Raw genomic sequence first — 27,691 nt, forward strand, 5'->3', positions numbered from 1 at the left:
CTGCTTGTTACTTCTGGTCTGTTTTCTCTTAAGCAACAGACAAGTGCCACAGAGATGCTGCGAGGGCTGGAGCAGCTCTGCTCTGGAGCCAGGCTGAGAGAGCTGGGCTGGGGCAGCCTGGAGAAGAGAAGGCTCCTGAAGGGGAGACCTTAGAGCAGCTCCAGTGCCTAAAGGGGCTGCAGGAAAGCTGGAGAGGGGCTTGGGACAAGGGCCTGTAAGGACAGGGCAAGGGGGAATGGCTTCAAGATGAAGGAGGGGAGATCCTACATCTTCCAGCAATTCACCCAGTTTAGTAGACAAATCTAGTAGACAGAGGATGCTCTACTTATTTTGGGGATGCTTACTGATGGCTGTCAATAACAGGAAGAAGAGAACAAATTTACGCAGAATGCTGACAACAGGCAGAAACCTCTGTCAAGGGATTAACCCTGACTAAACACCAATTCAGTAACAGAAGCCTCCCCTTCTCACAAGACCCAAATTCTTTTCAGTACTTTGAGCATGTATATATCCCACCACTGGATGGGGCTTGGAGCAACGTGGTCCAGTGGAAGGTGTCCCTGCCCATGGCAGGGGGTTGGAACTGGATGAGCTTTAAGCTTCCTTCCTACCAAAACCATTTGATGATTCTATGATAGTCTTTAAGATGATTTTCCTATGTGTGAGCATTCAGAACTGTGCAAATATTTTACCAGATTAATTTCTTTCATACTTTTAAGAACCATTTGGTGGATTCTTTTAAGTTTAGGAGATAGAAAAATGAACAATGTAGTGGCAAGCAAGGGCTGTGTTTCTGTATATATGCACATATAACTTGATATATACACGCGTATATACACACGTTCATACAGCTGCTCACATCCCTGATGCACAAGGCTGAGTCAATTCAGTTTACATTTTCCTGAGTCTTTCCAGCAACCAACACACAAATGGAAAAGCCACAGGGCAGAAGAAACACTGAAAAGCAACCCAGAAGGGCACCAACATCTTGGCCTGCTACCAGTGATCAGTAACATTCAATTTCTTTCTTGGAGCCTGGTCCAGCCCCCACTGAAGTCAGCGGGCATTTCACCATCAGCTTCAGTGGGAGCTGGCTCAGTCTTCAGTCATTTTCCTCTTGGATTGGCAGGGGATGAAAATGTTAGTGATGCAGCATGGAGAGCTCCTGATGGGAGGAAATGACACATCATCAGCCCTTTGGCTGATCAAGTAATGGGCACTGAATGTAAACCCTGCCCAGCTGCCGCAAGGACAGCAACCACAATGGTCCACAAAAGGAAGGTGTGGTTCATGCTCATAGAAAGGAACCCTTTCCATCAGGGAAAGAAAATGACATGAAGATGACAACTGGGCAAGAGCTCCAAACTGAGCAACATTTCCTGGTTTAGAATACTTAAAAAGTATTGCCAAGAGATAGAAATTCATTATTACTGAAAAGAAAACCATTGGTGTACAGGTGATAGCACTTGTCAAGCTGAATAGTGTTCACAACCTCAAAGCTGGTATGTTGGTATAGCACAAAGCGAGCACGTGAGGGTACGGTCACAAGTGCACTCAATGCAAGTGTGGACTCCCAGAACCACTTCACACAAGCTAAACTTCATCACGCTGACATCTGCTTTTACTTCAACCAGTCCTGTGATCTGATTGAGATGTGCCCTTGATTTAGCTCAATCTGTGACCACAGGGTGCCCACTGCAAATTGCAAAGCACATGACAGTGCTCAGAATGTCAATGGTGAGGTCTGAACCCACACCACTTTTATCTACAGTTAACTTTTATTGTCACGGGCTTCCCTTGGGCTTTCCCCTTTTTCATCATTCAAAATTGACTCTTTTTTTTTCACCCTTTCAATAAAAGGACAATTGTCTACTGCCGGTGTCTGAGTCACTGACATTCGACAATGAACAAGAGAACACCCCAGGCTGTCAGTATCGATAGTGGGTTTGTTACAAATACTTCTATCCCGGCTGAAACAAATCACATTAAAATTGGGAATTTGGCATATACTTGCAAAAAGAGCACACTGAATCACCAATAAACCTTAAAATCTTAACCCAGACCATTTTCAGCATCAATTTCTTCCTGTCCTTCCCTAATGTTTAGCAAAGAAGTTAATCACAGGACACTGTGGTGTCCTAAAGCAGCAGCTACTTAGGAACTCGTTTGTGTCTCTACCTTTTCTTGATGCTAACATAAATCTATTCCAGTAATGACTTCTGATTCACATTCCTCTAAACTGGTGAACTCAAGGCAGCCAAATCCAAACCTGTTAAGAGGCTTCCTCCATGATCATAGCATCACACAATCACAGAATGGTTTGGGTTGGAAGGGACCTTAAAGCTCATCCAGTTCCAACCCTCACACCACCGGCAGGGACACCTTCCCCTAGAGCAGCTTGCTCCAAGCCCCTGTGTCCAACCTGGCCTTGAACACTGCCAGGGATGGGGCAGCCACAGCTTCTCTGGGCACCCTGTGCCAGCGCCTCAGCACCCTCACAGGGAAGAGCTTCTGCCTAAGAGCTCAGCTCAGTCTCCCCTCGGGCAGGTTCAAGCCATTCCCCTTGGCCTGTCCCTACAGGCCCTTGTCCCAAGCCCCTCTCCATGTTTCCTGCAGCCCCTTTAGGCACTGGAGCTGCTCTAAGGTCTCCCCTTCAGGAGCCTTCTCTTCTCCAGGCTGCCCCAGCCCAGCTCTCTCAGCCTGGCTCCAGAGCAGAGCTGCTCCAGCCCTCGCAGCAGCCCCCAGCATCCCCGTGGCCTCCTCTGGACATTGGGCTGTCAGTCTCTGCTGACAACCAAAACAATGACTTCAGGGATGCTGTAACTGCACAGGCAGCCACCCAGCTTGCCTGGGTCACAACCAGATGTTTTTGCCTCTCAACTGCCATTAAGGAATTTGCTTGTCCATGCAAAGTGATTTAAATGTAACCTCATTAAAGAAGTGCTGGTAAAAGTTACAGTGCTGAGGGTATAAACTCAAAGCCTCAGACCAGAACCTATTACCACAACATCCATGAGGATGCTCTTGTTTTTGGCAAACAGGCCCATACTTTCTCAAGGAAAAAGAAACATCTCCATTCTTATCTCATTTTAGTGTATTTAGCTAGAGTGAAGAAACCAGCACATTCCTTAATGCTTTATTTAATACAAGATTAATAATACCTTTCACAAACTCTTCCCAAGGACATCAACAGTTACTGAATGAGGCTTGTGCTAAAAGTGTATCTGTTGATTATGTCGGGCCTTAAAAGATGATACTGAAACCCCACAGGAATGACTAACTGACTAACTGCAAAAGATGAGTGTATTTATGTATATAAGGAGTCACTGAAAGAGCTGACAATATAATTTACTCATGTGCCCCCCAAACAGATACACATATATATATATATAATTCAATCAATATGTTTTTCAACAGAATGCATTCTCAAAAGGCTGTGAAAATTGTGACTAAAAGCCACTGAACCCTGCTATAGCTACAGCTCTTCTTGCCCAGTCCTTGGCTTGCTGTTAAAAACCAACACCAATTGGTGCAGATGAAAATGTAATTTACAGTACTTGAAAGATAATGAGGCATCTTTTTCTTCCATCATACCCTTAAAACAGAGGTATACCAGTATAGAGGGATGTCAGTACTGTGTACAGTAGAACTATACAGAAAAAAACTTAATTGGGGAGCTATACATCAAAGGAACAAAGGATGCAGAAATGCTGTTAGGCCTATCTCTTACAAATGTAAGACAACTGTATCAAGCAAAGCTCTCTGCTGATATACTGGAATATGACAAAGGGGAGTATATACCTCCTTGTAAGGCCTATTAGAGAGGCAGAACTCTCAGTTACTGCTCTATCATTCCCTCCATAAGACTCTGAAGCACTTAAATATACAAAGGATGTCTCAACTATAATCACATCTACCTTAACAAGCAGGCATTCCATTAAAAATATTTAAGAAGTTGGTTTACAGACTATTCCTAGTGCATAAATACCTAAAACTGACCAAAATCCATGATCAGAAATGAACTCAAGTGTTCAGACATGTTAGACAAATGTGATTTGTGGAACTGAAATAACAATAGGAGACAAGGCAATTCTTCTAAAACCCATTCAGAGGCAAGGTCCATGCTCTAGCATGTCAGCTTAGGAGTTTGGGGTGGAGGGTTAGGAATAAAAGACTGTTGCTAAGTAAACTGACCAATCCTCAACCAGTAAATGACAAAGTCCTATTTAGAAGTGGGAAATGACTCTGCTCTTTCTGCATGCACATACATGTTTGTGCCCTTCCATATGCGATTTAGCCATCTGAAAAAGTGGTAACTTGTTCTGAACAAGCACTGATTGTTTGCTTTTTCTTCCCTTCCCCCCTACTGAATCTTTCAGAGTTGGCCTTTAGTGGAAAGAGGTATAAGGACACCTTGCTTATGATTCATCAGAGGATATAATACCATGACAGGGACGGATGCTGACAAGAACAATGTGACCTGAAAAAAACACTATCTATATAGAGAAAAGCCAAAAGAAGCTCTGAAACCCACCCCCAGTGAAACGCAGCTCCATGCTGTGCATTGTGAATAGAAAACACCGAGGTGGTGGGTTTGGGAGGGGGGAAGGGGTTGGGTTTTTGTTTGCTGGAAATGGTCATTGTGTTTGATTGATTATGCACCCAAAACATAAAAAGACAAAACATATGGTACCCAGCTATAGCCCAACAGTGATGAAGGGAGGCAGTCATCCCAAGCGAGGTGCCTTCATAGTGGGAAAGCATCATTAAATACAACCTGTAATATGCAGCAAACCCATAACTATGTCTCCAGCTGAATGCAGTCAGCACTAAACAAAGGCCTCATACACAAAAGTCAGCTCCTTAATGCACAGGTTAAGTGCAGAAAGGGCTGCAGACCCAGGGGTACAGAGGAAGAAAAGAGGAGAGCAAAGGGAATGCACACTTACATGGCCTCTGATGGTTCCCGGTGCAGGCTACCTGTCTGTGCCTGCTGCAGAGACTGCGAGCCTCCCATCCTCAGCGTGCCCTTGGGTTGGAGCTAGAGGCGAGCAAGGCCAGCTTCCTCCGTAATTCCACCAGCAAGGAGCCCCGGGAGCTCTGGCTGTATAGAGGCTGCAATACTGCAGTGCAGATGGAAACAGCTGCTTGCATCAGTGGCAGTATAAGCAGAAACACTTCAGCAGCAGCTTCTCTTCTCTGAACTGTTGCCAGTTTTGCCTTTTGCTGCTTTTTTTCCTTCCCCTCCTTTCTGTCCAGATGAACACTATTTATAATAGAAAATAGAATCCCAGCCACCGTGACAGGCTGATCATCTGCTAAACATCAATGGTCCAAGCCGCTATGGCGTGCAAGTGCCTCCGACACGGGACTAGCGGCGATTGAAGCTGGCTTCAAAAACAAAACCATAAAATAAATAAATAAAGAAGAAAACCAGACCCTCCCTTTAAGCACACATTGTCAGCTACCGTGGCTCTCCAAGGACCTACAGGCAGGACCATTATATTGTGTTGACTCAGCTGATTTGAAATGCAAATGCACGTGTGCACTGGATGCCGCGCATATATTTCCCTCTAATAACAGGCACGTTGTGCACATGGGGGTGACTGCAGGGAGCGTTAACAAGCGGAACGGCTGCTTTCATTTGGATCCTTCAAACAAATGAGCTCATCCCTCTGCAAAAAATGGAATCTTCCATGAGGAACGTAGGGAGAATCTCATGAGCAGCCAAGGTAAACAAGGCAATGTGGGAGCAGACCCTGCCCGGCACTGCTCCATCCCACAGATCCCTGCTCTTAACTGCTTTGCTTCTGCCTCCACGGACCTCCTCGCTGGATGATGAGGTGGAGAACCGGGGGAGGCTCATCATCTAATACAGATCCGTAAGCCCACAGAGTCAAGCAAACAGCATTCCAAAGCCTATGAATTAAGCTTATCCTTCTGCCACGGTGGGGTATCAGGGGACTGGGAATTCATATGCATAACGAGCTGAAAGGGCTGGGCACCATCCCTCTCCACATCACTGCCTTCAGGAAATAACAGATGCTTCACTTACAAGTTATGATTCACATCATTAAAGGAGCAAAAAAAAAACCAAACCAACACAACAACCCATCAGTTGCACTATCATCTACACTACGAATTAAACTCTAGGGACACAAATGGCCTGAAGTTATGTACCAATTCTGGGCATGTGACAGGGCAGAGAGGTCAAAATGATCAGAGAAACCTAATGGAAATATTAGAAAATACTGACTTCCAAGCATTTATCACAGCATGGCTTTAATGTTTTAGTGGAGGCCTCACTAGGCTCACACCTTAAACAGCTTTTGGGGTTTTCCTCTATTTCCAAAAAGGGGAATCCAGCAGTATTTGCTTATCCTACAGAAACAAGGACTGCTGCGTACATGTGCAAGGTTCTGTCTCTCTGGGTGCACCCACATTAAGTCGTTCAAGAAACAAAGATGCTTAGTGAACATGAAGCACTAAACAGAGACTGCCTAAAACAAAGTCTGGTTTACAAACACCAGCAAAATAAATGTGCCTTTTTCCTCTATTTCTTTTAAACTAAGGGGAAGAGCTTGTGAGCCAGCACTTTGTGTAGCCACAAACTTCCAAGCAACTTATAATATTGGGGTTGTTTCATTTCTGGTGAAAGCCAAACCCTCAGTTTTAGTGTCTCAGTGCTCAATGCTCATCTCGAGACCCCCAGAGAAGCAGGGACTGAGCTTCAGCACTTCTGGTGCCCACTGGGTGCTTGAGCCACGGTTCACCCCCAAGTTCTGATGCCACCTTGTCAAACCATATCCAGTCATCACTGGGCTGAACCAACCCAGTTCTCTCAGCCTGTCTCCAGAGCAGAGCTGCTCCAGCCCTTCAAATACCTTTGTGGCCCTTCTCTAGAGTCACTTTAACACTTCCATATCAACAGGACCCAATGAGGAAAACTAAGATTAGGAATACAAAAATCAACTGTTACCTGGAAATTTCTAACAGTGAGTACCGTTACCTCGTGGGGATGGAACCCATTTAACAGCTTGAAAATTCCAGGCTGTGATGGTCTTTCAAAAACAGATGTGCTGTAGCTGAGCCTTGGACGTGCACGTGTTTGTTGACCAAGGGATGCAAGTGTCACAAATACCAGGCTGCAGGCTCTGGCCAACACTCCGCAAGAGGCCATTCTGATTTGGCCACAAAGCTGTTTGTGGACCAACCCTAGGCTGGGATATGGAGAGGATCCCTCATTTTGCTTGTTGCTATATCCACCTAAATCCACCTCTTCTTTAAACTACTTGAGATGCTCATAGGATTACATCACTGATTTCACTCCTTGCACTTCAGAGAGAGGGGACATGTAATGAAGCACCATGAAACTACAGCATCATGCAAAGCTGCTCTGACCTTTGATTTCTTTATGGGGCAGAAGCAGGGTCCAGAAGACCTCGAATTGAGCACAAACATTGCATGATCAGCAGCACGGGAAGGCTTTCCCTGCAGCCTACCCAGATCAGTATGAAATACCTCGGATGAGAAAGGAGCTCTCCTGCTCCTGCCTGGCCCCAGTCCATCCTCTCTGGGCCTGCCAAGGAGCATCAATTTAGTACTAAATTTAGTGCTGGCTCTTAAAAATATAAGAACTGTGTTGACACTAAAGTACATTTTGTAAGAACTTCTCTGGAACCTGTAAAAGCCACAGATGTAGTTCAAAAAGAAAAAGAACCATTAAAAATAAATCCCACTGTGGCTTCAAAGGACTTAAGGACGCCCCAGGCATTTCAGCCTTGGTATGAACAGCCACATACAACTTAGTGTGATCCCACAGTTGAAAAGGACTATTTAAGTATTCAGTCCCATCCCTTGAAATTTATCATTTTCTCTTTCTACCCATTTCATCCATTTGAGGAAGAGCCATATTTTGGCCTATACTATGTTAATGTTCTATTGAAACCTGATGTCTATTGGTTAGCTGTTTAAACCGCTGTATAGGCTCCTAAATATTTGGTCTTACTACATTTCATGTTTATATGTAAATTCAGACTTGGGTCACTTACACCCAATTTGAAATTTTTGGCTTCCATCAGAAAACAGAGCTGGACACGACTGGGATAAGGTTTATGATATACTGAGATTTATGTTCTGCTTCTTTCACTCTTGGCTTCACTGCCCATGGTGTGAGGCATTTACACTAGATATAAACACACACACAAAGAAACATCAAAGAACCTATTGAAAGAAAGCCTCCCTCACACATCCATCCCCCTTGGGAAGGAGAGGGTGAATATTAAGCTGTGCCTCCTAGCTGCAATGCATTACTGACGTACTGAGCAGAAATGAGCACCATATAAAGCCAACTGCATAGACAGAGCAAAACCAAACATCCTGATAACAGAAAGCAGTTTCTTTGGTACCCTAAAGGCTGCTGCCAAAGCTCTGAGGAACAGAACTGACCACAACAAACAAAAAAGATGGAAAAATGTAAAAAAAAAAGGATAATTATTGTTTAAACATAATCTCCCCCAGTATATATTTAGGTGATATTGCCTTTGGATCCCAAAGCCTTGAATGCAGCCTGGAAAGACGATTTTCATAGAATCACAAAATGGTTTGGGTTGGAAAGGACTTTAAAGCTCATCCAGTTCCAGCCCCCTGCCACAGGCAGGGACACCTTCCACTAGAGCAGCTTGCTCCAAGCCCTGTCCACATACAACGCACCACAAAACAACACAAGGAGATCCTAGGTGTAAAGCTTCACAGATTTAACCTGCTCTTATAGATCAAATGCTTTGATAAACACATTGTCTGCTCCACCACTTATCTAGATTAATGCAGTATGAGTTATTTGCATTGAAACCCTGTTCATGAACAAACACAATGTCTCAGGATATTAAGCCTGAGCACACAGAATACTCCCATCAGCCAAGCCAAAGAAAAATGGAGTGACAAGTGACGATACAACCAGGATAAACAGAAGATCACAGGAAACAACTGCTAAAATGGGTTTCTAAACAAATTAAAATGATAATAAAAATCATTTAAATAAAGTAAATAACATTGCCCTCCAGCCTCATTGATCACTGGTTGGTTGCTAAGGTCACTGCTTAATCTAAATTGCAAGTGAGATTACTGGCATTGAGTTATGAATAACCAAGATGCCTGCTTAAGTTATTGAAAGGTCCTGCATGGGAAACCCACTGCAAAGATAACAAAAGGGGCCCCTGCACAGTGCTATTCAGGATGCCGGGGGGGGTTACAGGCTTTCAGAGGTCGGCAGTGAATTACCATCAGTAACGTGAGAACTAAACGCACCACAGGATTCCACATACAAAAGTGCTCTATGAAATTAAGAAGCCACACAAACAGGGAGATGAGGTTTCCAAGGGCTGAGCGCACCCTCAAGTGTGGGAGCCTCCACGGAGCCTGTGCTGAGATGTCAGAGAATCCCAGACTGGTTTGTGTTGGAAGGGACCTTAAAGCTCATCCAGCTCCAACCCCTGCCATGAGCAGGGACCCCTTCCACTGGAGCAGCTTGCTCCAAGCCCCTGTGTCCAACCTGGCCTTGAACACTGCCAGGGATGGGGCAGCCACAGCTTCTCTGGGCACCCTGTGCCAGCGCCTCAGCACCCTCACAGGGAAGAGCTTCTGCCTAAGAGCTCAGCTCAGTCTCCCCTCTGGCAGGTTCAAGCCATTCCTCTTGGCCTGTCCCTGCAGGCCCTTGTCCCAAGCCCCTCTCCAGGTTTCCTGCAGCCCCTTTAGGCACTGGAGCTGCTCTAAGGTCTCCCCTTCAGGAGCCTTCTCTTCTCCAGCCTGACCCAGCCCAGCTCTTGCAGCTTTTCACCAAAGGAGCAAGGGGCTCTGCCTTCCATACAGATCTACAGAGGAGACACAATTTAAGGCTCAAATGCAGCCAAACCCCTGTGGAAAGCTCTTCATCCCACATCATTTTAAGCAGCCTCTGGCCTGTCATTTGCTCTTTGCTTTCCCCTCCTGCCAAGGCACACATACATTAATCTGGGATTTCATTTGTACCACGCTACTTTATGAACCAGGCCTGAATTCACTGGGTCACAAGGAAAACTTTAAACCTATTTCCCTAATTTCTGGCTGAGCCTTTGGACTGGGACCACAAGCATAGCCACACCAAAGGAGGGAATTTGTTTTACTGCCGAGTGTGCCTCTGCAGACCACAACCATGAACCAAACACCAAAGCTCTGCTGACATTTCCATGCAACAGAGCTGCAGAACCATCACCACAGACTATGGGATCTCTTGCTTCCTAGTTCTTCCTAAGCCTTTAAATGTCCCGAGATCCCCAAGAGAGCTGGAGCGAGGCTTCTTAAGAGAGAACATGACTAATATCCAGGAGGTGACTGACATTTTTAAGGGCTTTCATGTACCTGCACTCATCCGACAAGATCAGTGTGAACAATGCTCCATGGGGGCATCTTGCAGCAGATCTCAAGAGGCAGAATTCAAAGGTCTCTTGCCCTCAGGGCTTGAATGGAGGAATTTGATAATGAAAATGCAGGATGAAGACACTGGGTGAGGACAGGATTCCTGCCTGGTGCGAGTCGTACCTGTGACTGATGGGTGCTCAAATGATGCTTGGGCATCTTCTGAAGGATTTTAGCTTGCGGGCAACCTGAGTTCAAAAGGTGTAACAGAAAACTGGTTTGGGGCATTTTTGGTACTTTCCAATGGTTCTTTCTGCTTCTGTCCACAGAATATTCACCATTAGGGGTAGCGTGACCCAAAAACCAAGTCCAAAGGAGGCCATGAGGATGATCAGGGGACTGGAGCACCTCCTGTATGAAGATTAGCTGAGAAAGTTGGGGCTGTTCAGCCTGGAGAAGAGGAGGCTGCGTGGAGACCTCAGAGCAGCCTTCCAGTATCTGAAGGGGGGCTATAGGGATGCTGGGGATGGACTCTTCATTAGGGACTGTAGTGATAGAACAAGGGGTAATGGGTTAAAACTTAAACAGGGGAAGTTTAGATTGGATATAAGGAGGAAATTCTTTCCTGTAAGGGTGGTGAGGCACTGGAATGGGTTGCCCAGGGAGGTTGTGAATGCTCCATCCCTGGCAGTGCTCAAGGCCAGGTTGGACAGAGCCTTGGGTGCCATGGTTTAGTGTGAGGTGTCCCTGCCCATGGCAGGGGGTTGGAACTGGATAATCTTAAGGTCCTTTCCAACCCTAACTATTCTATGAAAAGCACAGGCTAAATGGAAGCATAACACTGATTACTGAAAAAATACAAAATGCACCTGACTGAGCAGCTTTAGCCCAGCTGTTACATGGGATAACGCCCTTCAAGACTGCCAGGCTCCTGTGGTGTCCAGAGAGCAGTCCCCTACGTGCCATAGTGCCAAGGAACAGCAACCCAAGCCTGGTGTATTACAGAGTTGTAGAATGGGTTGGGAAGGGACCTTAAAGCTCATCCAGCTCCAACCCCTGCCACAGGCAGGGACACCTTCCACTGGAGCACCTTGCTCCAAGCCCCTGTGTCCAACCTGGCCTTGAACACTGCCAGGGATGGGGCAGCCACAGCTTCTCTGGGCACCCTGTGCCAGCGCCTCAGCACCCTCACAGGGAAGAATCCCTTTTGAAATCCTGGAATGGAGGGAATGAATGAAGAGCAGGACTGTGGCTCGTTCCTGTCCGTTTGTTACAGATTGGCTCATTACACAGAAGATATCTATTTTTATGTTGTGTTTCATAAGACAGTGAATGCTTTTTGGGCTATCAGCCACAAAGCCTCGTGACAAACTCCTGGGATTTAGTTTCCAAGACCTAAGTAACTTCATTCCAATGCTTTCATTCTGTTGCTATTACAAAATAACATCACTTCACTTGTGCACTAGAGCCCAGACACACGTTAGAGGTATACCACTATCCTGTTCATCATATGTGTGTAAAAAACCCCAACACCTCAACCCAGCCCCCCAAAAAGGGAGTTTGCATCCCTCACTTGTATTTCCCATCTATTCCTTGCTCAATGCACTAGTAAACTTACCATAACAACACATCCCTTTCAAAAGGGTTAAACTAACTCAAGTTAAAAAGCCTCTGTGTTTTTGAATCCTGTTTAATCCCTTCTTGGGTTTGATTACATCACTCAAAGCAACTCAGTCCAGGATTATCAGTATTGGTCACAAACCAAGGCAATCCATAGGTCGTGATTTACTTTGTTTTACACCAAACCTCTCCAAAGGTGGGCAAAAGGAGAACCCTCTCTTTCAACACATGATCACACAAATAAAACCCACAAGTCATAAAGCTTATCCTGTTTTTCTGTGCAACACCAAACATTCAGCTTCCTCCCTGGGAAGTATTATGAAAGCACCTTGTGGAAGCCAACAGTGCAGAAAGCAGAGCTTGCCCTGAAGACTGCTGTGACTTTCTGCTTTGGGATAGCAAGATTTGTTGCTGGGCACCAACTGGTTCCAGGCTTATTTCAGGAAAATTAAATATGGCAGAGATGGCTTCTTCCAACCCAAACCACTCCATGGTTCTGTGATTTCATTTCAGAGATTAGAGATCAGCAGAACTCCTCCATCCATTCAGACTCTCTCAAAATCATCTGACTCCATTCTGGTTTAGCTTTTGAAAGAAAATTGCTCCCATATCCCACAACAAGGAGGACCCACTCAATCCCATCAGCCACATGTAGCATCACATGTGTAGCATTCAAGGCAGGTAGTGAGGCTACAGATGAGAACACTGGTGAGGGTGCTGAGGCACTGGCACAGGGTGCCCAGAGAAGCTGTGGCTGCCCCATCCCTGAGAGTGCTCAAGGCCAGGTTGGACACAGGGGCTTGGAGCAAGCTGCTCTAGTGGAAGGTGTCCCTGCCCGTGGCAGGGGTTGGAGCTGGATGAGCTTTAAGGTCCCTTCCAACCCAGACCAGGCTGGGATTCTATGACATGCACAAACACAACATCTGCTTTTTGCTCTGCAGAACAGATTACACCCATCTCTCTCCCTCACAGCACAGCTAAGAGGGATGGGTCAGAGGTTTTCCAGCTCTATCTGCAGTTTCCATAAAGGATAAGTTACACTCACTAACAATATTTCAGCACTTCTCCCAAATCATGAAGTGTCTGTGACACAGTCCATACTGTGCCCATCATAATCACAGAGGAGACTGAGGAAATGCCTCAAGGGTCCATCCAGCAGAACACTGAGCAGTGGCACAGCATTTGCAGAAGTTTAGAACCCTGACGCCCAGGCACTTGCCATAAATGTGACAAAGTGAAACATCACCCAATTTGCATGCTATTATTTCCCATGGCTGATTTGCCTTAATACACATGAATACCATAAAAACATGAGATAGTCCAAGTAGTATTTACAAAAGGGACTGATTATAACAGCAAAGAGCTGTTTGGACAGGAATATATTTGCTTTTCAAGAGGATGCAAGAACTACACTTTATCCCACAGATCTCTCCAATTCTCACTTCTGGGTGCATCTTACTTTCTATTAAGGTCTGGCAAAGTCAGTTTTCATGCAACAAATAGATCAAGCACCCAAGTTCAGGTTCAAAGAAGGCTCTGGGTGACAAGACTGCTGGTCTCAAGGCACAAGGATGTTTGACAGTGTACATTTTGGTTACTGAGGCTGGGTTTTGATTCTGCATTAAGCAATTCTCCTAACATCACTTAATTACATCATTCTTTACCCCATCCGGGAGATTCTTATGCACACACAGACACACTATTAAACACACTACATCATTATCAAAACCAAACAGAGGCACAAGTCAACCTAAATGCCTGAGCCCAGCAGCTCAGTTATAAACTTATTTCTCTTCTCTTCCATGCTGAACTGTAGTGAAAGGGGGAAAGAGATCACCGTGTGTTTTAGTGGTTTCTATTTGGATTTGTAAACAACAGGCATCAGGGACTATGCTAATGCACACACAGAATGTGAAATTCAGAGCAGTGTATCCATAAACTTCAAACAATTTTGGATGATGCTCTGGAAAGAGACAACATCTTGGGGTGTTTTCTAATTTACAACCTCCTGTGACCATTTCTTCCCATTTTTAGGGAATGGCCGTGGCATTTAACCTTCATTTAGAAAAATCTCTGTGGATTACAGAACTTGCATAGTGGTGCAGAACAGACCTTCGAGCACTTCTGCTCCTCACCAACTACACACAGGTTAAAATGTATGGGTCCAGTACAGTTCCATGGAGGAACATTACACAGAAAACTTGGCCCAACTGTATTACAACAAGCACATACACTACTAATAGGGAAGACGCCATTCTCTGATCAGAATAATCAGAGCTTTAGAACAAATAATTAACCAACGTGTTATAATTAACCAATTAAATCTATTAAATTGGTTATCATTAACCAATATGTTATAGATATTATTCTATGGATGAATTTTTCATAGAATCCCAGCCTGGTTTGTGTTGGAAGGGACCTTAAAGCTCATCCAGTTCCAACCCCTGCCATGGGCAGGGACACTATCCACTACAGCAGCTTGCTCCAAGCCCCTGTGTCCAACCTGGCCTTGAACACTGCCAGGGATGGGGCAGCCACAACTATTAATTCACTGTTCCACAGCAGAACATGTCTATTGTGTATGTTTTCATTCATGATTGAGAGCATCCTCCTGCTCACAGTGGCATCTTCTGACGTTTCTGAACAGAGCTTCAGTGCAGTAACTGTATTTCCCGTGGTGTCTCCTGCCTTGAATGCATTTGTCACCAGCTGCCATTCTGTATCTGTGGGGTGGAGAACACTATTCTCCAAGGAGTGCCTGTTTGATATTCTCAGCTGTGCTGTGACCTTTTCCATTAATAGGAGTCACAGTAAGGGCATGCCTTTATTGCCAAGCCACAACAGCAGACTGGTTAATCACACACGAGACAGGCATCATCTGAAGCTCTGACATGAATATCCAAGCACATGTCTTGTCTTGACTGTATTTGAGGTGGGAGGACTCAGTTTGGGGGTTTTCTAAGCCAAAGTGCCCTAGGCCATCTATCAAACACTATAGCACTCATCAATGCATATCTGAAGGAAACAACTTGGAAATTAAGATAACTCAACATTTCTTCAGCAAGAGCAAAACTAAGCTGAACTTCTTCCTTCAGTACTGACAACTACAATGCAAACAGTAGCATGGGGTGGGAAAGGCACTGGCAGCATCTGGAGGGGAATGAGTACAACAGTCCTCTTGAATATGACCTCCACTAGCAAAATTTCATCGGAACAATAACAAAACCCACAACACAGACACAAAACAAGGCCAAACCAAACCAAGCAACAAAAAAAACTCCCAAAACTTGAAACTTAAGAAAGGAAAATATTTGGGAAAAAACACCTAAAGAAATATTAATTTAATTAATTTCCTATATAGGAAAGATCAGTATAGTAATAACCAGCATAGTCCAAGCTCCCTCTTCTGGCCTTTTGCAGTAAATATACTGGAACACACAGGTATTGATAGCCTACAATTTGGTTTCAAAACATAGCAACAAAGTGTTCATATAACATAGACAAAACAACTGTTACTCAGCCTCTTCCACACTGGTTATGTTTTCTCTAGCCAAGGATACACAGACATGGAAGTGTATTGTAATGTATGAAATAACACTGCACAATACCTCTTTTTATCCCTCGTGAAGCCTTTGGTTTCTTCAGCAGGCAGCTCTACACCATCACCAGGGGCTGCAGGCAAAGGTACATCCCCAGACACAAGGGTATCAGCTTCTCTGCAGTTACCAGGCGTGGAAGCACTGCAAAAGGGTTATTAAAAACAAGCTGATGAGTATCAGAACTGCCCATGAAGCTTTAATGGAGTCTCCTTAAAAGATGAACTTTGACTGGATCTAAACTGAGCTCTAAGGAGTGCATCAATGCAGCTTGCCCAGAGAAGCTGTGGCTGCCCCATCCCTGGCAGTGTTCAAGGCCAGGTTGGACCCAGGGGCTTGGAGCAAGCTGCTCTAGTGGAAGGGGTCCCTGCCCATGCCAAGGGTTGGAGCCGGATGAGCTTTAAGGTCCCTTTCAACCCAAACCAGTCTGGGGTTCTATGGTTCATCCCCTCCAAATTCCATCATTGTCCTCCCACCTCCCACAGATTACTTCTTCCTACAAGCCCAATTTCACTGTAGTGCTCAGATGACCACATAGCCAGTAATACTGCAAAATTCTGATAGCTCTTATGGAGCACAACATTAACTGCCAGAGGAATTGAACTGCAGATGAAATTAGTAAAATAAATAAGTCACTAATAACTACTTTGCACTTCATAGAATGGTTTGGCTTTACAAGGACCTTAAGATCATCTAGTTCCAACCCCCAGCCATTCTCACTTGCTGTACAACACATTCGACTAAGTGACTTGCCTTTTAGGAAACAACCTCTATAAAGTCTATGTAGGACCAGAAAGTTCTCTTAGTTTAAAAGCTCTCCCTGTGTTAAAAGCACAATAATCCCTGAGCCCATGACATGAATGTTAACATTACCATACTGTGATATGGCTGCGTTTGTTAATTCCTACAAGTCCCTCCGCTCAGCACAGCCCCACAGGCCCCAACCTCAGAAGCAGAACAGTCCTGTCATGATTTCCAGAGCATGCAAATACAGACTGGAAAGACCAATTTGCTTCCCAGGCCCTGTGGGGCACTATAAGCAGCCATTCCTGCTCTTGTTCTCAGCAGAAGGGTTCTGGCACATAGACACCAACCGGGATACGGGAGGAAACAGGCATCCAGGGCATGCAGGGGAGGGTTGTCTTGCCATTCCCTCTCCTCAAGGCAGACCAGAACATAATGCACTCTTAGAGCTCCATTAACTTGGTTTCCTTAAGCAAAACCCAAGGTAGAAAAAAAAGCAGCACAAAGAAAACACTTCTGAGCCTACTCATGCTCTTTAAGAGTAGGTTTAAAGAGCCTGCTCTTCACTCAGGTACCATTCATGGATACATCACCCATGTATCCAAAACATCACCCAGTGAGAAACTCACTTGCATCATCCATCCTTTTAAGCACACTGGTAACCACACTGCTCCCCTGCCCTTGGCCACACTCATTAAACTAATGACAGAAAAGGAACTAAATAACCCATGACTTCATGTCTCAAAAGCAGGAGCGGTGCAGGGTCTTGTCACGCCACACTGTCCTTTCCTGAGCACCTCCGACATACCAGAGGGACACTGATGTTGGAACAGCACCCACAACAACCTCTCCTTGTGCCAGCTCCTGCTTCCAGAGATCCAGACACAAAGGTTTAAGGAAGCATTCATGGAATCAGGCCTTGGCTGAGAAGTTTGGTTTATGTTTCCTGAACCAAATATAAGCAGTTATCTTTGCCATTCCTGTCAAAATTTCCTCTCCGCTTCCCCCAGTAACTACACTGTAATTGCAGAAGGGAGATTAAACTGTGGGACTAAGAGTTAGCAAGGTTCAGGGACAGATTGTGCCCTTAGAAACATGTATACAGAGGACAAACATAAATAGCATCCCTGACTTTAGGTACAATACATAGCAGCACAAGGACAGTTATTCTCCAAAGAGCGGCTCCATTAACTTAATACGATCACGAAAGCTCATTCTGAGAGTGGTTTACCTTGATTAGCTCATATCCATGAAGTTGCTTTGTGCCATAAGGGATAACCACTCACTTACTTCTCATCAGAAATTCTCTCTCCTTTATGCATGCCTTCCTGTTTCTTTCCTTCCTTCTTTCCTTCCCTTTCCTTCCCAGTTTGTCCAAACTGGTCTGACAGTGACATAAACTTCCTATATTTTTAGTCACATGGAGTTAAAGAAATAAATATATGAATAAACAAAAAGCTGTTTCTGTTTTCATGCAGAGGACTTTGCCCTTTGCTACAAATGTCCTTATTCTAATACAGCAATGGCATCAAACACATACAAAGGCCATGTGCCACTATAGGGGCCCAGGGAGGCTGGGAAAAGTAACATTTTAAAGCAAAAAGTAAACTGCTGACAATAAGCAAACGCTGAACATCAGGTTGGAGAGTATAGCGAGAACTGCAAAACCCAAACAACTCACAAGAGGGCCCAGCCAAGCAAGGATACCGAAGGCACATAGGATGATGGACCTTATATTATGCACACATAAACCCTTCCCTGTTAACTGCTTTCAGTAGCACCAGCTTCCCTCTCACCCACAGGCCCCACTGCCCATCTACAGCCCTTCAGTGTCCCCCCTTAGGTCCTTCCACTTAAAATGAGACTATTTTCAGGGATATGCTTTCATTAATGTCATTCCTAACATTCTGCAGAGCAAAACTAGCTATCAAAATACAGGCGTTTTTGGAAGAGCTCTGCTCCCTGGCCTGCACAAAGCATAGGGCTTATTTTTAAGAGGTATGTGGTAGAATCCACAAATTATTTCTCTTCACCTTTCCAAGCTTCATCAAACCAGTCAAATAGTTGATTCCCATACAAACAGCTCCTGCCAAGTGCTGGCTGCCTTACTTGTGCAAGTAGACTTTGTTAAAGGTTGGATGGAGCTTGGAGCAACCTGCTCTAGTGGAAGATGTCCCTACCCGTGGCAGGGGCTGAGCTTTATCCTTCACCTCTTGCTGATCATCTTGTATAGGGATAACCTGGGTATTCCTGCCTGCTTGTGCTGCTGACACCAAGGGGCACACTGAGAGCATCACAGCCCCCAAGCTGTCAGCTACAGGACTGGGAAAGGTCCATTTGCAGAGAAAGCAGCACAGCTTTTAGTGCATCTGACATCACCTATCATAAATTCCCTTAGGACAGCTTAATGTCCCCTCTACAAAACAGGAGCTGGGAGAGAGGCCAGTGCCAGCTGGGGTCTAGAACATGCTTTCATCCCCTTTTCATTCACAACAGAGCTGCGGCAGCTCTACCTAGCCTGGACTAAACATGGTGCTGCAGCAGCTCCACAACCTCAGCTGGAGACTAAACCCAAGAGGAGAATCTTTCCTTCGCTGTGGAAATGATCAGATGGGTTTCCCTGCCTCTTACCTCAAAACAACTCATGCAGCAGCAAGTGCTTTCTAAGCTGCCACCTTTTCCTGGCCATTTGGAGGCCTTTTCTGCCCGCAAGACAGGCTGCAAGGCGCAGGGAACAGACAGACACTGCTCAGAAACGTTTAGCACCTCTACCATAGAGCCCAGCTAAGCTGTGGTCTCATACAGCCACTTCTGTGCCTGCTCTGCCTTTCCAATCCAAACATTTCTCCTACAGAAGTCCTATAGCAGGGCTCTGCACCTGCAGCATGGAAAGAAAGATGTGTCTAGCCAAAATCTGCTGGCGCAACCTGTACAGGCAAATCAGAGTGAACTTGGCCTTTCAGTTTCACTGCTAAACAAAAAAGCTTGGCAGAGCAGGCAGTGAACTTCTTACCTCATCCTTTTCAGGGCACTCCCCTATAGATGCACTACATAAAATCTCCTTACTGAGCAGATGATACCGTGTTGTCATTGATCAATCTGTTATCAGCAGGGGAAGAGAAAGGCAGACAGTCATCCTCAAGGAGCAAAACAAAGATACAGTTTCTTGACTGGACAGATGGAGGGACAACCTGATCTCCTATTATGCACTGCCATCTGGAAGACATTTAGCACAAGCCGACCCCTACCTTATATGCACCATTATTTTTCCCTGTCAAAGCACACACCATCTGCACTATGTGACACTCCTGGTGGGGAAATCCATGGAAACAAAAGGAACTTATCTGTAAATAACTAAATATATTAGGAGGAAAACAAGAATTCGAGTTTACTGCAGACAGACTGCATTGTGCCATCAAGTAGCCCTAGTAAACAAGTACAGCGCAGAGGTACAATCAGTAAGCATTGACACACAAACATTGCATGAGATCCTTTTCTGGAGTCACATTGAAAAGCTGTGGTGCAGCATTTCTGCATAAAACACCAAAAAAGCAGAAGCTCTACCCTACCTGCTCTGGGGCAGCAGCACAAGAGGGATGTGGAGCTGTTGGAGCGAGCACAGAGGAGGCCATGGAGATGCTGCGAGGGGTGGAGCAGCTCTGCCCTGGAGCCAGGCTGAGAGAGCTGGGCTGGGGCAGCCTGGAGAAGAGAAGGCTCCTGAAGGGGAGACCTTAGAGCAGCTCCAGTGCCTAAAGGGGCTGCAGGAAACCTGGAGAGGGGCTTGGGACAAGGGCCTGTAGGGACAGGCCAAGGGGAATGGCTTGAACCTGCCCGAGGGGAGACTGAGCTGAGCTCTTAGGCAGAAGCTCTTCCCTGTGAGGGTGCTGAGGCGCTGGCACAGGGTGCCCAGAGAAGCTGTGGCTGCCCCATCCCTGGCAGTGTTCAAGGCCAGGTTGGACACAGGGGCTTGGAGCAAGCTGCTCCAGTGGAAGGGGTCCCTGCCCGTGGCAGGGGTTGGAGCTGGATGAGCTTTAAGGTCCCTTCCAACACATTCCATGATTCTATGATAAAAACCACGGGGCAGTCAGCAGTGTTTGTTACTACTGGAGGAGAGTTGCACCATGCCTGTTCCAGACAGGAGCTAAATCAGGGTCCAGCTGCATTGACATTAACCCGTTTTCTGCCAACCAATTGCATTTGCAGGTGGGCATAAATGGGAGCTACCACATTTCTGCTGCTGGGGCACCAGGGAACACCTCTAGGGAGAAAAGCATCTGGCAAGCAACAGCAGCCTGGACAGGAAAGACAAGTGCATGGAGAACAGCTCTGCTCTTATGTCTAAAGCTGAGCAAGGGTGCAAAACAAAGGGGGAAGGAAAACAAACAATCCTGACCAGAGTTAACTTGTGCAGCTTTGTATAATAAACACAAAAACTAAACCCAACAAACACAGTACTGCTTCCAGCCAGATTCACTCCAGTGGATTTCTCTCTCTTTCAGGAGCTGAAAAACTCCCTCCTTCCATGCTGAATATCCCTAGTTTGCAACTTTTTAGCACTGAACCCTTGGGAAAATCCCTGCACCTTCCTTAAGGTCAGGATACCGGAATGAGAGCCAAATCCCGTGGTTGCAGCACAGTCCATGTGCCCTCATCTCTACTGGGCTCAGTCATCCTGTGTGGGTAACTGCAGCTCAGCACCAGCATTCCCAGCCTATGCAACTGGGATGGAGCAAGGAACACCCAGATGAACTTTTGGACACTAAAAAAAGCATTTTAAAAGACAGAAGTTATGAAGTAGATCAAAAGAAAGGATATATTATAATTAACTTGAAATCCCAATGTGAACAGTGTGAATTCATGAGGTTTACAAGCAGTAAATTAGAACACTCTAAGACTGCTCATCCTAAGTGTTTCCTAAGGTGACATTTAATCCTAGACAGCTTGAGTGCCTTTTTCCCTGCAAACAGCAAACTCTTACCCCAAGGGCAACCGAATCTTCTATTTCAGCCTGTAATCCAGAGACCATATATAAATCTCCATGGCAGTTCTGTATTCCCCTGCATTCATAAAGCAGCTCAGAGCTCCACCTCGGTTCCTGCTCACTCCTTTCTAACAGCCTCGCTATTACGGGCAGCAATCCATTAGCAGGAAAACACAGAATCCACAAACCCCCATCGTAACCCAGTTACATTTGGTAAAACCAATGAAACACAACTCTGAGCAAGAACTTACAAGAACTGGACGAAATCCACGTTGTTGGCTTCCCACTGGAAGCGTCTCTAGATCATCTTACCCTGACTGTAGGAAAAAGTGTGTTTCTCACACAGTCTCTCCACCAGCATTAGGGAATAACCAGCTTGGGGACCAGTGGAAGACCAGTACCGGCCAACCAGCGAAGTCACCCAGCTTTTAAGGTGGATTGAGCAAACCACACCAGCTCCTTTCCACCTTTGATAGCCTGGTATTGCTACTTCAGCTAACTGATTTAATGCTAGCTTAAATATACTGTGTATGTTTACACTCCCCTGAATTCACAATGACTGAAAGTCAAACACACCCTACAAGGCTTCCTCTGCTGTTGGCAGTTAAGACAAATCCATGTGTTCAAAGAACCTGATGACCCAACTGCCACCAGCACAAATAACGCAATAGTGTCCCTTCTCAGCACCAGTAAAAGCAGGCAATAAACTCAGTGTCCAACAGGGAGATACCTGAAAGCTTTATAACCAAGAGAACTTCTCAGACTTAAAGAAAATGCCCAAAGGATCAATTACCTTGAAATAATAACTTAAAAAACAGACTATAAGCACCTAAAAAAATACAAGGTCTATGTTACACCTTCACATGGCATGACTACATGGCAGATTCAATCTCAGCGGGAGGCAAATAGCACTTTCCTCTGAAGGGTCTGATAGAGGGAGATTTAAATGATAGTCAAGATTTCCACTGACAGATGCTCCACTGCCTACAGTCAGAGTGAGCCAGCCCATCAGCAACTGGCCATACCAGACATACATCCAGCCAAGAAGAGGGATAGCAATGTCTCTGCTCATGCTGACCTCTGTGGTCCTCAACCCACCCACAGCATGGAGTGGTGTGCAGCTGCCCCCCGTGGCTCTATAACCGTACCTTACTGCAGTCAGCTCAGCAGCATCCAGGGGCTCAACATTTCCAAACGCTGTAGTAACAGGTAAGGGTTGCTCAGAAGGATCAAGGGGAGAGGCCAACTGTATAGCATCACCTGGCCCAGGAGGGCTGTGGAGAGAAAAGACATGGAAAAACAGCCTTAGAGCTCAGAGTTATTGCAGAACTACTGTCACTTGCCTGTCTGAAGGCCTCTAGCACAAATATGATTACATTTGTGTTAGGAAATGCAGCAAAAGTTGGGGTTCTTTATGTAAGCTGCTCTTATGTAAGCTCTACTCTTCCCACTGGACCAAAGCCACAGCGTTACAGCTGCAGCAGTGACAAGATAGTACAACCCATCAGCAAATTAACTCCATTTTGATTCTGATTTTAAAAAGCAAATGAAAAAACAAGCTACTGCTTGAACAAGAGAAATTGCAAGACTTGTTGCTCAGAACCACATAACAACACATAGGGAGCAGAATCAGGCTTTCCCCTACCATGGAGCTGTGTGGGACTCCTCAGTGGGAGCACAGAGTCAAAGGTGCCCTGGGTGAGAGGATGCAGTCAGTGCAAGCACTATATGGCTAAAGGAAGACAACTTGGAAACACCCTTGAATCAATTAGGAAAGGAGCTTGGCTGAAGAAGTGGGCTTTCTTTGTTTTTAACAGACGCCAAACCATGGGAACCCCCTGAAAACAACATTTTTGTTGCCTCCTTCAAATTGACTCACAGAATCCCAGCCTGGTTTGCATTGGAAGGGACCTTAAAGCTCATCCAGCTCCAACCCCTGTCACAGGCAGGGACCCCTTCCACTAGAGCAGCTTGCTCCAAGCCCCTGTGTCCAACCTGGCCTTGAACACTGCCAGGGATGGGGCAGCCACAGCTTCTCTGGGCACCCTGTGCCAGCGCCTCAGCACCCTCACAGGGAAGAGCTTCTGCCTAAGAGCTCAGCTCAGTCTCCCCTCGGGCAGGTTCAAGCCATTCCCCTTGGCCTGTCCCTACAGGCCCTTGTCCCAAGCCCCTCTCCAGCTTTCCTGCAGCCCCTTTAGGCACTGGAGCTGCTCTAAGGTCTCCCCAGATGATGTTATTCTGGTAACAACTGCAGGCCACCATCTGAATATACTCACATATCACATATTTATCTAAAGCATTCTGTTCATATGGGGAAATGATGTGTCAAGCTTGTTTTCTCATTTTTTAATTTCACTTTTAATTAATTACACATTGTGATCCTCTGAAAGCCAGGGTTTCTGCTCTTCATTTCCAGAGCTCCCACAGCATCACTCTGCACTCGGTGCAGTCAGTTTGTCTGTGGTGTCCCTAACAGGCCAACAGCCATTCTCCCCAACAACTACAGAGAGCAGGGCTAAGCCATTGCATCAAGTGAGGTTCTCAAATGACAGCCTAGAACGTTCAACTACTTTTTAAACCTGTAATATTCTACCTAATTACAACACTACACAATTAACCATCCACTGGTTTAACCACACCTGAGGGCTCAGCCTGGTGTGGGAAGCTTTGAGCTACGATGTTTACAAGTTCTGAAGTCCTCTAACCTAGTAGCATGACAGGACTCATCACTAAGAGTTGTACACACTTACAGCACCAACTGGGCTATCCCCCTCTACTCCACCTTAAAATGAGTGTTTAGAAAGTAGATCTTGACAACAGGACATTGAAGCTTCTTTCTTATATATATAAGGAGGATGTATGACCTTAAGGTCCTTTCCAACCCTAACTATTCTATGATTCCATATGGGCTGGTCTCATTCTGGGTACTGACAGAGCACAAAGGGTCTTTCCTGTGAACATATAGAAAGTACAGCACAAGCCAAACCTGCAACTGAAGCTGTTGCGCTGGTGTGCCCCAACCTGGTGAAGAGGGAAGAGTTTGCTCACCACCACTTCATGTCTGCTGCATTACGAATCCCCAGACATCTATTTTCATACAGTCTATAGACAAGGTAACTTGAACCACGGGCTCGGGGAGGTGATGGAAGCTGCTCATTGCCAAGCCACCCTGTTCTGTGCAGCACAAACAATGAAGCCATCCAAAAGCTGCTCAAACGAGTTCCACAAGTGACATTCCTGGGCATCACAACTGCCTTCGCCTCCCAGGCATCGGTCACCAAGTCCTTGCTGTAAGGCATCTGCAGCAACCGGGCCTTTTAAGCCAATTTGTCTCCAGAATCAAGTTCTGTAAGAAGGCCACAAGCTTTTTCCATTCCATTGCCTGGGTCAAGTGTGGAGGTGGATCTACTTAAAATCACTTCCAAATTCTGCTTATGGCAGGCATGACTGAAATTCCTCTCGAAGGAAAATACCTCACAGTTTAACACACAGTTGCTTACTAACAGCTGCAGCGAGCAGCACTAAATCCAGCCCAAAGACCAAGGGCTTCAGTCTGTTATTAGCGTGTCGCAAGTGAAAGAGGCTGCCCATCCAGTGTCCTTAGGCTCCTGAGTGCCATGATTTCACTTTCGAGGCCTCTACTTATCCGTGAAAAGAGTTTCCAAGTCACTGTTAGACAGGTACACACACAGCAAGTTCCAGACAAAGCCTGACCCACAGTAGTCATTAAATACCAACGAATGAATGAGAAATAACTGCATAAACCCACATAATTTCTTCTGTTTAAACATAGAAAACCTATGCAGGAAGCTTTCAAACCAAGTCAGGAGACCTTGTGGTGGCCTTTCAGTAATTAAAAAGGGCCTGTAAGAAAGATGGGCAGAGTTTTTAGCAGGGCCTGCTGTGATAGGATGAGGGGTGATGGTTTTAAACTGAAAGGGGGGAGATTCAGGCTGGATGTGAGGAAGAAATTCTTCACAATGAAGGTGGTGAGGCACTGGCACAGCTTGCCCGGAGAGGTGGTGGATACCTCATCCCTGGAGACACTCAGTGCCAGGCTGGATGTGGTTCTGAGCAACCTGATCTAGTTGGAGATGCCCCTACGCATTGCAGGGGGTTGGACTGAAGGAGCTTTTAGCTCCCTTCCAAGCCAGTCTATTCTATGACTCTATGCGTAAAATACACTTAAAAGCGCAGTTTACACACGTAGACACAGCACTAAGTAGAGTCCCGCCGCTCAGTGCCAATCCCATGAGGGCTATGTGCTCTGCTGGGTGCATCTGCTGTTCTCCATTAAATAGAAACATAGAATAGTTGGGGCTGGAAAGCACCTTAAGATCACCAAGTTCCAACCCCCCTGCCATGGGCAGGGACACCGCACACTAAACCATGGCACCCAAGGCCTTGTCCAACCTGGCCTTGAACACTGCCAGGGATAGAGAATTCACAACTTCCCTGGGCAACCCATTCCAGTGCCTCACCACCCTCACAGGAAAGAATTTCTTCCTTATATCCAATCTAAACTTCCCCTGTTTCAGTTTTAACCCATTACCCCTTGTCCTATCACTACAGTCCCTAATGAAGAGTCCCTCCCCAGCATCCCTATAGGCCACCTTCAGATACTGGAAGGCTGCTATGAGGTCTCCACGCAGCCTTCTCTTCTCCAGGCTGAACAGTCTCAACTTTCTCAGCCTATCTTCATACAGGAGGTGCTCCGGTCCCCTGATCATCCTCGTGGCCCTTCTCTGGACTTGTTCCAACAGTTCCATGTCCTTTTTACATCAGTGAGATGCAAACCTTAACTCCTAATTCCATACTGAATTTTTTAACACTTTGACACTGGTGCTAGAGACAGAAGGCAGCTATGGGATTGGCATTTTCTCCCTCTCATGTTTTTCCAATCAGGAGAGCTGGATGTGGCTCCCTTTGAACAGTCAACAACAGCTCCAAGTTTACTCCAATAAGCATTTCAAGCCCTGCTATCTCCTAGTCCTAAACATATGGTTGCTTATAATGAGATAACAGTAAGATTTATAGATCCTGCTCTTACTCCAGAAATCTCTGGCACCAACAACGTCAAGCGAAGACTGAGAACTCTCATCACCTGACATTCTGTCTTCAAGAAACACTAAGTTGCTCACTGGGTACAGCAAGACCACGTTGGACAGGGCTTGGAGCAAGCTGCTCTAGTGGAAGGTGTCCCTGCCTGTGGCAGGGGTTGGAACTGGATGCGCTTTAAGGTCCCTTCCAACCCAAACCAGTCTGTGACTCTATGAAGACAAAACCCTCTAGATTTCATCATGGCTTTCTAATAGCTTGGATTAAAGAGTACATTTTCAGAGCCTCACTTTACACATGTGTAAGAAAAAATAGCGTGAGGTTTTGCTACTTCTGGTATGCTCTTACACTGCAATTCTTTGTAAGGGTAAGAGATCAAGCAGCATCTACACCAGTTCAAATTCATTCATTCAAACACATCATACCTCACAGAATTTCATCCACTTTATGAAGTAATTCCCACAGAATGTTCATTTTTACCTTCTCATCCTTTACTTTGCAGCTTATCTCATACATTCATTGAAATAAACTTCACGCATCAAAAATCCTGCAATAACCTGCTGGGGTAGCTCTACCCAATGTTGATATTCTGGAACTGTAGTGATAGGACAAGGGGCAATGGGTTCAAACTTAAACAGGGGAAGTTTAGATTGGATATAAGGAAGAAGTTCTTTCCTGTGAGGGTGGTGAGGCACTGGAATGGGTTGTCCAGGGAAGCTGTGAATGCTTCATCCCTGGCAGTGTTCAAGGCCAGGTTGGACAGAGCCTTGGGTGCCATGGTTTAGTGTGAGGTGTCCCTGCCCATGGCAGGGGGGTTAGAACTGGATGATCTTAAGGTCCTTTCCAACCCTAACTATTCTGTGATATTCATGATTATTTGGGCTCCTCTCAATAGGATTCAGCAGGAGTAGGGGGTGAGCAACTCTTACTCAGATTAGACATCAACATTACCAGTAAATTAAAACTATGTTGCTCAGGAAACAACTCCGAAATACTGCATAAGGTACCAGCAGAGGATTAAAATCAGACAAAACATTCCTTCCTCCCCACCCCGTGCTACTTCTTATGAGGTGATTTAAAATCCATTTAAATTATAACAGAATTTTAGGGAAAATATGAGATGCTGTGATAGAAATGGGAAGTCTGGCTTTATTTCCCAGTGAACTCAAGGAACGCATACTAACAAATGATGTCCCCACTAGGCAAGTCCATACACCAGCAAGAGATTTACAAGCTCAGACACAGGGATGACTGGGGATCACTGGTTACTTTTGCTGGTCACTGTGCACAGATAATACTG

At 45.6% G+C, this 27,691-nt stretch overlaps 2 protein-coding genes across 9 annotated transcripts in view; both read right to left on the reverse strand.

The window, feature by feature from the left end:
* The window catches only part of LOC133218118 (uncharacterized), a 161,204-nt gene that overhangs the window by 114,784 nt on the left and 18,729 nt on the right, over positions 1–27,691 (reverse strand). The window lies entirely within an intron of this gene.
* TACC2 (transforming acidic coiled-coil containing protein 2) overlaps positions 1–27,691 on the reverse strand; it is a 102,856-nt gene that overhangs the window by 58,841 nt on the left and 16,324 nt on the right. For all 8 annotated transcript variants that reach the window (XM_061364149.1, XM_061364152.1, XM_061364153.1 and 5 more), the window contains 2 exons: positions 22,482–22,607; positions 15,621–15,752 (listed from right to left, as the gene is read on the reverse strand). In XM_061364149.1, the coding sequence (XP_061220133.1) occupies positions 15,621–15,752; positions 22,482–22,607 (258 nt within the window). The remainder of the gene's footprint in view (positions 1–15,620; positions 15,753–22,481; positions 22,608–27,691) is intronic.

Source organism: Neopsephotus bourkii, unplaced genomic scaffold (genome assembly GCF_033783945.1).
Source record: "Neopsephotus bourkii isolate Nb327-2 ecotype Australia unplaced genomic scaffold, CSIRO-AGI_Nbou_v1 NB_1189, whole genome shotgun sequence".
NCBI lineage: Eukaryota > Metazoa > Chordata > Aves > Psittaciformes > Psittacidae > Neopsephotus > Neopsephotus bourkii.